Below are 12,500 nucleotides of genomic sequence, written 5' to 3'. Positions count from 1 at the left end.
AGTTCATAACATAAGGATTATCTGTTAGCAAAAATATAGTAAGATATCTGCTGCCAAAAAGATGCTCTTATCAGTGCCGATCACGAAGAGCAGAAGCCCGCCTATGCGAAGGTCACGGCGATGTGCGGCTGTTGCGATTTCTTTGTATTTTACTCGATGTTAAGACCAGCCATTTCTATGCTTATTAGAGGGAAGGTCTTGGCGAGAGGGCCCCAGTCCTAAGTCCCTCCATGCTTAGGCGAGGCCGTCTGAAGTAAAAGCAGGTTTGAAGAACTGCAGTGAGGGTGTTCCGCCCACCTGAGTCCAGTGGGCACTTTGCATCGTGCCTTCAACAGCAGGACCCTATAGCTAATGTTAAGCAGATGATATAATTAATGTCGGTTTATCCTGTCCCCTTCTGTGCTCCCCCCCCCCCTTCCATCCCCCGTGCAGCGACGAAGGGTGGATAGGATGCTGGACATATCTCAGTCTTCCTCCATGCGTTTGCATATCTCGTAGCGTTCTCGTCTAGCAATCTTGCTGACCCACGTCCAGTCCCGCGCGCTGCCAGTGGAAGCTAACCCCGGCGGCCTTTCCTTGTCATACTAAAGACAAAAATATTCATTGTAACAAATGGAGTAAACTTAATTAATAATAACAATAATGATACTAATAATGATAATAATAATCATCATCATTATCATTATAAGATTCCGCCGTACTACCTCTCCCATCCTACATCTTACTTCATCCTCCAGTTCTTGACACATGAAGCCCTAAGTATCTAACGCTTTCCATGCCCTCCATCATTATTCCATATTTCACTACTGTTCCTCATAATGACTGAGCCCTCAAGGCGCGCCGCTCGAAGATGCGTCGCGCCGTCGACTACGACGTAAAACTTTGTTAACACTTTTTATTTAGCTTATCGTTATACATACATAGACACACACACACACACGTACACGCACAAGCACACACACATATATATAGTACATATGGTATATAGCAGTATATATCAGTGAAAATATATCAGTGTTCCCAAACTTCCTGCTGGCGCATCGTTGGCTTCCAGGTGGATTCAAGGCGTACCCCCTCATGCACGCATGTGAACACATTTTTTATTTTGATATACCTCAAACTGAAAACAAGATTAAACACAAAGATGTATTTAATAAATAAAACCTGAACCAGTAAACCAATCCATTAATCAGTTTTAACTGTATCAGCAGTATGGAAGGGTAAATCAACACCACCAGGAACCATAGGAACATGCTTCGCTGTCTTCGCAGCCATGGGGTGGATGAGCTTGATGCAGGGAAATCAGCTTCTTAACATCAGGCTGGAACTCACCAAGAAGCTCAGAAGAGTTACTTTTTAATTGTTCTTAAAGCTATAATTTGGCCCTTTTGCCTCACTGCCCACAGGGCAACGGTGCCGCCTTTGGGAGTGAATGTTCTTGATTTATCAAACTATTCTCTCTCTCTCTCTCTCTCTCTATTTATCCATCTATCTGTGTGTGTGTGTGTGTGTGTGCGCGCGGGCGCGAACGGGCATCTGCATGTGCGTGTGCGTGTATGGTATCACCCTTTCGTATGCCTTATAGTTAATCATATAAACACAACACGTTGGACATACCGATATTCTAAGGGATTTACATGCATCCGCTCTATAACAAGAAAAACTAACTCTTCAGATGCCCAGTTCTGCTTAGCACAGTGTGGAAAGCAAACAGCACAGGAATACATTTAAATTTTCGTAACCGAATGTGTATAAACACATGTATTTATCTATATGGTTGTAGATTTGTATGTATCTGTATCTACGGTAGATAGATAGATAGAGGTAGAAATTAGATATATTAGAAATTAGAAATATGCTTTTGTTCACAGAAGTGCGAATTATCATAACAAACCTCGGAATGTTAGAATACAGTATCTGCTATCCTTATCAAATCCTCCGTTTAGGTTTTCGCTTTTTTACACAATGATTTATACTTTGCCGTTTGGAAATTAAATCATGAAACCAGACCATAGACAGTAGCTTATTCAGAGAAATCACGAATCTTCGTTCCATCATGGAAGGCAAGGTGGATTTCTTTTCGTATCGATTTGTTTGCGGCCTCTCTCTCCTCCCTCATCTGCCCTCTCCTCCCTCTCTGTAGTCATTTATATATTTTGTCTCTCGGTCACCCTTTTCACGTATTCTTTCCTTTTTTTTGCAATCGTAATTTGGAAATGTTTTCAAAATCAGGTTTCTGTGGAAAATTTCTTACAAGCTCTGTAATGGAACTGGGGCCTTTTTCTCTCTTTCTCCGTGTTGAAAACGTTTTCTGTATATGAAAAATTCAGGATGTTTAATAATCTTAGAAACTGGGAACAGCGAACATTCTCATAGTATTTTTTAAAAGATTTTTCTTTCCAATTTTACGTTACATTCATAATTAGTACTACGAAAATTAGGTGCATCATTTTCTCTTCCATTCTATCTTAAATAGTTTCTTTATCACCTGGTTACATAATCTAAAAATCAATAAGATCTATATATTCTTTTAGAAATGCAAAATCACACCACACATAAATGCTGGCGCACATGTGCGCTTGGGCCTAAGGGCAGCATGTCACAATCAAAGGTTACGTTTATCGTACATCCCCCTCGCCTGGGGTTCTTGCGCTGGCACTCGCACATGTAAGACGCGCTTCCCGTATATTCGCGGACGCCGTCGCACCTGCGCCATTCTTTATGAGAGATTTGAAGCAAGCGATTTAGAAAGCTCGCTGACATGGCTTCGCCTAAGATGGATAAGTTTAGCCACAAGAAGCTGTTGCTCGGCCTCGAGCGAGCTAGCAAGGGTCTCAAGAAGAAGCTCGGGGAGAGCTTCTAGGTCGCCATGATTCCTGTCGTCGCCGACGCGCTCCTTCGTCTACAGGGCGTCGAACTGAAGTCGACCGACATCCCTTCTCCTCCTGTGATACGAACAGCGAAGAGAAAGCTGACATTTCTGCGAAAAGTAAGGTCTGCACCGCCCCTGCTGCCGTGCAGAAGGCGAAGTACAGCGAGGGCGCCAAGGACAGCTTCCTCGTGATCCAAAGCGACCACCATACCTTGGCCATGAGCACGCTGGCCTCGTTCAAGCTGAAGTTCGACAAGAGCTTCGGCGAGGCCAAAATGCAAGTGCAGGGCGGCCAGTCCCAGAACCGCTTTGCCAGGCTGGCGGAGGAGAGGCGCCTGAACCACCTGAAGGCGATGCACGAGTGGAAAGGATCGTGGTGGCCAGTCCGGGCCCCATCGTGCGTGGAGCTCGCGGGTGACCACGATCGCCGTGGGCGCCAGCGGACTCGAGCAGCCGCGTGGCCAGCTGCAAGGCCAGTGCAGAGGGAGAGGAAGGGGGAAAGTAAGAACCATAAGGGCGCCCAGAGAGGGACCGGGAGAGCCTAGCGCTCGAACGAGAGGAAGGGGCGAGAGAAGAGGAGAAGGCGGGAGATGGAGGAGGAGGAGAGGAGGTGGGATGTGGAGGAGGAGAGGAAAAACAAGGAGATGGAAGAGAGGAAGAACCGAGGGAGGAAAAGAAGCTCGGAAGGAAATGCAAGTCCAAGAACCACCAGTTAACGTCCTGCTTTGTCTAACGTGATTAAGAAAGAAATCAATATTATAACAAAAAAGGAAATAAAAGTAAAAAAAAATATATATATACAGTATATATAAATATATTTACAACATAATGTACACACATACGTTTACGTGTCAATATGTGTACACATGTGCGTGTAAAAAGTGAAGAAAAAAATGAGAATAATGAAAAAATAAAAGTAAAAAGATTGTAGAAATATATTTACATCATACGACGCATATACGTGAGTGTGTGTGTTTGTGTTCGAGCGTTTGTGTACAGGGTCTGTATAAGTACTTATATAGACCTTGTTTGTATATACATGTGAGTGTGTTTGCGTATGTGTGCACACAGTGTTTGCATGTGTAAAAATATCAGGAAGGTCTCTGTGTTTGTTTATTTGTGTGCCTGTGTGTTTGCATGAATGTGTGCGTCCCGCGTGCGTATGTATGTATGTAAAAACACTAAGATTTTTTGTGTATTTGTATGCGCACGCGAGTGTAAACATAGGATTTTTGTGTATGTTTTTGTATGCGCATGTGTTTATATATCAGGGATATTGAGCATTTATGACATTACGCTGAGTGATTATTCGATGCTTAACCTAACGTAGTGTGGCGAGCCGAAAAGTAGCGCGTCGTAATATGGGCTTTAGGTTCTTTACAAATCATTCTTTTACTTATACTGATTAAGCTTACAATGCATAAGGATGCAAACATGACGTGGCTTCATGATGCATTATGGAACATCGGACAGGTCGACCATCGCGCTCAGGTGCGAGACGCGTCAAGGCGGGGAGCGAGAGGAAGAGGAATAGGAGGAAAGAGGAGGGTTACGGGATTTCACGATTTCTCTGGAGTCTAGACAACCACATAGAGACCCTCTGCTGTAGTGGCCTTTATTGGAAGGCACATGCCGAAAGCTAGTACTTAATGTCAGTTTTACTAGGCAGGTTCGAGCAGTTCATGCGGGAGTTGAGGCCGTCTTTTATTCCCCCAGACCTTTATTCCCTTCCGTTCACCTTGTGCCATTCGTGTTCCCTCGTCCAACCGTCACTCGCTGGCCACTCATATTTATCATATTCAAGGTCGGTTCCAGAGAATTTTCTGGTGGGGGGCGCAGGGGGTAACAACAGTAAATCTGGGGGGGGGGGGCGCCTAAAAGTAACAAGAATTAAGGCTGCCCAATTCAACATTTATATTGTACAGTTACACATTGTTTTGTTTTCATCTTGCGTTTCCTGGCCACATTAAATCTGCTGGGTGTACTTTTACCAAGTGGTAGGCCAACACACAGAATGCCATGATGCTTGCTGTACAGTTAGTCAGAAGTTGGTGCTTCGAGCTCTGTACAGTGAACATAGCAGTGTTCTTGTGTAGTAAGTGATTTAACTGAGCACCACTTAATTCTTACAATGCAACGACAGTATTTTTTTATCTTTGCTTCCGTCTTAACATGCAGCGTCGGCAACTATACGCAATAATTAACATTACGACGAGTCAGTGACCATTGGGAGGCACACGGGGTGGCCAATGAGATTGTAGGGAGGGCGGGTGCCCCCGTGCCACCATGGAAGCCTCGCATCTGGTCATATGATGGAGTTTCTTGTGGCCCTGAGGGCCAGGCTTCTTACCTCAAAGTTAGCCATGATGTCTCAGTTTCTACGGTTAGGGGCGGAGGATTCGTCGAGGTCCATCAGCTTTCCATTTTGTACCTGCTTCTACTACAGTTGTGATGGGTGAATATGTGTGCAACTTTAGTCCCCTGAGGTGGCTGTGCTTCTCTTCTCACTTGCTCATGATATTAGAGATGAGTGAGTTGGCCGACGTGAGATTGGCTTTCTCTGCTCTACACAAGTCTGATAGTGTGATCTCAGGCTTAGGTTGGCAACTAGCAGGCCGTTTACGTGTTATTCCATTTCCCTCGCCCGTTTGCCATCTGGTGATGTGACCTACTTCTAGCACAATAAACTTTGCTGTGTAGCCAGTGCGCATACAGGAATAGGCAGTTTTTATTATAAATTACACTGTGGTTTCTTCTCATAACTCAGATGCCACCTCCCACCTCTCCTTTTAGGCTCCTTTCCTGCACATCCGGATGCCGCTCCTGCTTTTCCAGTTTTCAGGGTAAACCTGTGGCTCCACACTGGTATGGGTGAGTGGAAGCTTGTGGAGCCTTTTACAAGTGAATTTTTAGCTTCCAGTGTCGAGGCAATGACCTGTGTCTCTTTCAATCAGGTCACTAGACCTATTGTGCCAGGCTATATTAACATACTGTTGCCATATATACATAGATTCCCATCCCTCAAGCTTCATCCTGTTGTCCAAGAATATCTGCAATGTATTTTTGCATGTGAATATGTTTCAGTAATAGTATATAACTGAGCTTCATGCCAGTACGCCAGACTCATGCAAGTATATTGCACAGTAAAAACAACTGTACCAACTAGGAAAGTTGCTATATCATACTGCATTCAGTTGTGCCATGATAGGTGACATGGATAAAAACTGTTAGTGTAAATAAAACACATTATACTAAATTGTCCTTTATTTTCCTTTGGAGTATTGGAGGAATTTCAAATACATAAAAAAGACAAGAGCTGCATCTTGAGCACAATACGACACAGCACAGCAGGTCAGAGCTGCCTTAATTTACATAGTATAAAAACTGCATCTTACAGACCTAAGCACTGTACTTGACTTTATACAAAAATTGTTTTACAAAATATGTACACCATTGACAGAGCCGTAAGTGACCCCAAATGAGGCCAGAACAACCAGAGGAACAGGTAAGAAGCCTACCCAGGAATGTAACTCTTTGTCACTTTGGCACACCTTAAATTCTTCAGGAGTGGGAATATAATATAAAATAGAGCCTAGAAGAGTCACTTGTCAAATAGGATTCTTTTTTATGTCAAAGCTCTAAAAAGCACAACAGGTCATCTATAAAAAATTAAAAATGTTTTTAGAGGATTCTTTTCTCTTACAAATCCCAATATATATTGTTCAATATACAGACTCTATAAAATTCTCTTTCTAACTCATTCTGTCTACACGTAAGCACTATCATAGGTCATACAGAAACTGTGTCAGGTTAGCCTATTTTCGCAAATCGTGCGATGAGTCGGTTCCTGGGTTTTTAGACAGATTAATTTATGGATGATTTAAAATTCATCCACTGTAACATTTAAGGCACCACCCAAAGAAATTTGGAGCACTTTTGAAAAATAAAAATTTCATTAAAAACTTAAACCTAACTTACTGATAAAATATAGCATAGCTCTAAATAGGAGCTGCCTCACTCAAATTTCTTTTACCAAACAATTGTGACTGACTCACAGCATTAGACTGATGCAACCTTGAACTCATAAGGTCATCATTTCTATGAGATATATTAAATTACCTTTGATTATTAACCATTTTATAATTTTTAAAAATAAGAAGTATAAATTAAATATGAAGGCTTACTGTTGCACATCATCCAGGTACAAAGACAATATTCAAGAACCTAGGCTCATTTGGTCCCTTAGAAGTTCTATAGAAATGGTTCGCTAAAGCAATGAAGATATTGTTTACCTTCTGACCTTCCGATGACATGCACTGTACACTCTGGAATGCTGTTCTGTATACTGTTTACACAGGCATTCATATTAAGTAACAACACCCCACTATATAGTTCATGGGAGCTCACCCCACATTTTACAATAAAAAATATTTGTACACCAGTTTTCACAGCACTGTCACTATATTCACTATTATATACATATTTTAAAATTTACTTTCCTATTTATGCACAATCTATATTTTTGATTTTCAATAAATTAATCAGTTTATTATAAACTTCTGATTAGGAAAGTAGCCAATATTTATTTACACACATACACACACATACAAAAGTCCTACAGCACCTTCATGTATTCCTGCGTCAGCACAATTCACACTTTGGAACCTGGCACTGTTAGTGTGGTGGTATGGTGATGTGGTGGTGGTGGCGGAGGTTTATGATGTGGCCCTGTGTAGTGGCTTGCAGGTCGATAACTTGACCCATAGAGGCCCTCTTGGTGGGGCATGTCACGAGTGTGCTCATTATGCCCTCTGTGCCCCATGTTTGACATAGTCTGTCCGTAGTTGCCCATCTGCCCTCCATGTGCAGAATGAGTACTGTGGACTGAGGAGCCAGAGATCTGTTTGTACATCATCATGTGGTGTGGCTGAGATACGCCTGGGAACAAATTGTTATTGTGGCCAGTGTTGTTATTACTAGCATCTGAAAAATAAACAAATAATGAATAAATAAATAATACTAATAATAAAAAAAATCATTTGTTTCAAAGTAGCACAGGAGAGAAAAACAAAATATTTAAGACAGTATTAACATAACAAACATGACAGCAAAATCTGCAAACTAACTTTTAGCAACGGCAGCAGCAGCGACAGGAGGTGGTCCAGGAGGAGGAGGGTGGTGTCTTCGTGGCAAGGACGTGCTGCTGTTGTCCTGTGCATGGGAGATCATGGCCTGCACACTCTCATACTCATAGTAATTGCTGACGGGGCGGTGCTGGTGCTCTCTCGCAGAGTCACGAGGCCCTCTTTGGCTCTGGTACTCACGCGCTTCCCGGCTGTTAAGGGTTCCACAAGTTAGAGTTACAGTTTCTCACTAGGTGGTGATCATAGGTTTATGGCAGTTTTAAAAGGCAGTCAATAAAAGGATGAAAGGAATCAAACCATGAAGCTAAAGAAACCTTATAGATCACTTCATTGTAAAATAAAGATTATAGAAATTCCAGTAGAAAAATGTATATGAACAGCAAAGAAAAATTATAGAAACTAAACATATCCATTTATGTGTCATAAAAGGTGAAGGATTGAATATAAATAATGATATGTAAATATTGATAAATAAACATATCAGGCAGGAAAGTTTCAGAGCATTGTTAGTACTGTACAACTTGCTTGACAAAATATCCAATACAGAAACACTGCCAATATTAGTTTCTCTCATAAGCAGTTAACATAATCAATATCCGTGATCTCCTCATATAAAAGATTTTTTTTTCCTTTATTTTTCAGCTTAGCCAATCTAATTCTGACTGCAATGTGCACTGCATCTACTGTCTGAGTGCCAGGCCAGGTGTACTATTGCTGTAACTCTCAACCTGAATATAATTTATGCTGACAGTTTTTGATACCGATAGTAAGTTATAAAGAATAATGACCACAAGGCAAAATGAACTGCTATTTTGAAAAATGTTGCAAATCAAAAACCTACCTCATTCAACAGTTCATGGTTAGATTATGAATATATTGTGAAATTATGGAGTTTCATTCATTCTCACAAATTAATGCTCACATAGAAAAGCTAAAAGAAATGTAAGATTTCAAATTCATATTTTATATACAGGCTGAGTAGCAAAACAGCAATCAAAAGTTAATAACGTGAATCTACAGGCAGTTATTTATTTGTTTTCTTCATTTTGTTTTGGGAAAGCATTGTCATTCACTTTCATTTTATCAACTAAAGACAAACAAAACTTTTGAAAATCAAGAATATAAATGGCTACTTATAAAGGAGGGAAACTAATAAACTTAAATGAGGGGAAAAAAATCTAAGAGCAAAATAAATATCAACAAACATACAAAAAAAAAATATATATATAAATACAAATAAGATTTATAAGTTATAATAACAAGTGCAACTAAAGCAATAAAACAAAATCAAATAAAAAGAAAGAAAAGAAATTAGAAAGAAAATACAAGACAAATCAAAATAACAAAAGAAAACATAAAAACAAAACAAAAAACAAGAAGACACGCCCCCATCATGTCTTCCTCCATTTTAAAACTGGCTCATGCATTCATATATACATGCTGTATACCTTGCAATTATTGACTCGTGTATAAACGTCTCCTCCAATTTGTGCAACAAGGTAGTTGGGGAGGATTCCTGCTGCCGTCTGTGGTGTGGACGAGGGGAGGGGGTGCATGGATACTGTTAGTCAACACCAACACCAAAAAATTGTAGAAAAAAAAATATCCACAGGGTTTGGATTGTATTGGATGTACTCTAAGGGTTTGGACTGTGTTCTCATGATCCATTCCAATTAGAGACAGGAAGAAAAAAATGTATATGCACAGGTACACTTGTGTGTTTGCATGTGCATGTGCATGTGCATGTGTGTGTGCATGTGTGTGTGCATGTGTGTGTGCATGTGTGTGCGCATGTGTGTGTGTGTGTGTGTGTGTGTGTGTGTGTGTGTGTGTGTGTGTGTGTGTGTGTGTGTGTGTGTGTGTGTGTGTGTGTGTGTGTGTGTGTGTGTGTGTGCGCGCGCGCGCGTATGTATATGTGCGTGCGTGTATATGTGATATGTGCATGCGTGTGTATGTGCGTGCGTGTATATGTGATATGTGCATGCGTGTGTATGTGCGTGCGTGTGTATGTGTGTGCGTGTGTTTGTGTGAGCTTGTGTGCCTGCCACATATGGTCAATTTAGCATGGATTTTTACTTATATGAAGGATTTATCAAGAATGAGCTTTAGAAGCTTTATCAACAGGTAAAATGAAAACTATAATAAATCTATAAGAAATTATAAGAAATTATAAGAAATTAGAGTTATCATCTCTTTGAAACGGTCACATTTTAGTGACATAAATGAATCTTATTTCCATCTTCAACATATCCATCACCCTGTTGATCACAAAATACCGAATGGTGATGGCAATAAAATAATGATATAGAGTATATTCCACTTTTAAGAATTCTGGGTTCCATCGAACCATATCTACTGATGTCCAAATAAAAAGATAATAAAGGAATATATAAAAAATATCTTTAAACAAGAAAAAAGAGAAAAAAATGGAAAAAAAAAGTTTGATATAAAGTTTTTAATGCCATCAACAGTCAGGAATATAAATAAAGGAAAAATCAACAATAAATATCCATCAAGACCCAACAACAGCATAATATCATAATCAAAAACAGGAAAACCCAAATCTGTTTCGCTCAAACAAGTATTCAGTGCAAATGAAAACACCAAACCATATATAGGAAAGACAACATAAAATAAATTAACAACTTGCTAATATATAAGCAATGCTAAGATCTTTTTTTCTTGAACTGCATAATCTCTGCTTCACTGGTAGAATGACTGATTAAAAGCTACTTGTAATACATGCAAACACACTAAAGTTGCATGGACCTTAATGTTCCCCAGCAAAAAGCAGTAAAGAGGAAAAAACAATAAAACAAAAAAAGAACATGAATACAACTTAAATTACACAAGCAGAAATTATGAAACAAGTACTACAAACACATAATGGGGTAAATATAGATCAGGTGCACTAGCACACACAATTTACTAAACTAATTACAAAAATGTAAGAAGGTGAAAGTAATAATACTGACAGATTAATGAGCCTGGAATATGAACACATTTTAGGAATTCCAGACTTTCCTCTTTATAAATCTATGGGGCTATTCTGTGTCAGTTACTTTTTTTTTTTTTTTTCTTTATATCACAAAAGGGCTACTTTCACCTCCTCACCAGCAGGTTAAACAAAGCTACAAGACACTACAACAGAGGATATCTCACCTAGTCTGCTTTTCCCGAAAGTCTTGGTACTGCTGACTAGCTAGTTTCTTTAGCCTTTCTTGCTCCTTGTTTTTGCTGCATGCAAAATAGAAAGATAAATATTGTGATGTTCTAAGACAAAACTATGTGATATTGCTACAGCTACAGACCAATCACCATGACTATTAGATGTTAGATAGTTAGAACAGTTAGTTGAAGCAGTTCTCTCTGGTACACACCAGTAGCAGATGTAGGGGTTACGGACATTTGTTATTGCTTCAAAAGAACAGAATTTGTATAATTAATGCTGTATGTACATTGTAACAAGTGAACGAGAAAAAGTGTGTAGGTATTAGTACATTTTATCTAACTGAATACAAAAAATAACTTATTATTCATCTTGTATTTTTTGTTAGCACTGTATGTCTTTCATGAACTGAAAACAGTTAATTATCTATAAACTAAACAAACTGTCACTTTCATTTACAGTCCCCATGTCTTTGCAGAATGGACGCTCTGCTTCTGATGTTTAACGATGTACTAATTTTACGGTGCTACCAATAATCCCTGCATGTAATATTCATATCTGAATACAGCAACTACATATAACCACCACCAACACCAACACCAAGAGAGGTTAGAAATTTTAGTTGTTTAATAAAAGAAGTTTTCCTAAGTAATAAAAGGGTTTCTTATTACTCTAGGTCTTGCTATTATGTATAATGCAACAAGACAATTCTGAGACATAAAAGGCAACAGCTAAATTGACATCTAGGCTAAAACAAGTGCAAAGAAATCAACGACAAAGATATACATAATACTTCCAGATGCCAGTACTCTCTCATGGAAGCAACACAAAAAGGAGAGCCTGGATTAGTGCAGAACTTCTTACCGTAAATGCTGTTGTATCTGTTCATAATTGACATAATGAGAATATTTGTGGGGATCAGCATAAGCAGTGCGACTCCCGGGCCGGCCACCATTGTCACCATAGAGGTCGTAGCTGTGAGAGCGCATGTGCCGGATGTCTGGCTTGGGCTCACTTGGGACGGGGTCCAGACGCTGGTGGTCAAAATGTTATCATTAGACCAAGGTACATGTACCCACATACATATTTGGTGAAAGAAAATTATTTATTGTGAAAAAAAAAAAAAAAAAATTATTAGTGTTACATCTGATTCTTGGACAAGGATTAATGAGATTATATTTTCAGGTTTATTGAAGAGAAAAAGATCAATAACTTTTATATTTCAAATATCATTAAGCTTTCATCTGTAAAGACAGAGTGAGAATGTGAAAAAATAAATAGGTAGAAGAGGAAGAAGAAAAGGCAAATGAAAAAA

At 39.6% G+C, this 12,500-nt stretch overlaps 1 protein-coding gene across 27 annotated transcripts in view; it reads right to left on the bottom strand.

The window, feature by feature from the left end:
• Positions 1-6,121: 6,121 nt before the first annotated feature.
• The window catches only part of baz (par-3 family cell polarity regulator), a 334,387-nt gene continuing 328,008 nt past the window's right edge, over positions 6,122-12,500 (bottom strand). For 16 of the 27 annotated variants that reach the window (XM_070127051.1, XM_070127044.1, XM_070127040.1 and 13 more), the window contains 5 exons: positions 12,050-12,219; positions 11,179-11,253; positions 9,465-9,542; positions 7,999-8,207; positions 6,122-7,855 (listed from right to left, as the gene is read on the bottom strand). In XM_070127051.1, the coding sequence (XP_069983152.1) occupies positions 7,524-7,855; positions 7,999-8,207; positions 9,465-9,542; positions 11,179-11,253; positions 12,050-12,219 (864 nt within the window). In that variant the 3' untranslated portion in view covers positions 6,122-7,523. The remainder of the gene's footprint in view (positions 7,856-7,998; positions 8,208-9,464; positions 9,543-11,178; positions 11,254-12,049; positions 12,220-12,500) is intronic. The other 11 variants (XM_027356536.2, XM_027356546.2, XM_027356547.2 and 8 more) reach the window with 3 other exon arrangements.

Source organism: Penaeus vannamei, chromosome 11, assembly GCF_042767895.1.
Source record: "Penaeus vannamei isolate JL-2024 chromosome 11, ASM4276789v1, whole genome shotgun sequence".
NCBI classification, from domain to species: domain Eukaryota; kingdom Metazoa; phylum Arthropoda; class Malacostraca; order Decapoda; family Penaeidae; genus Penaeus; species Penaeus vannamei.
This window is presented reverse-complemented; position numbering and strand designations above follow the sequence as displayed.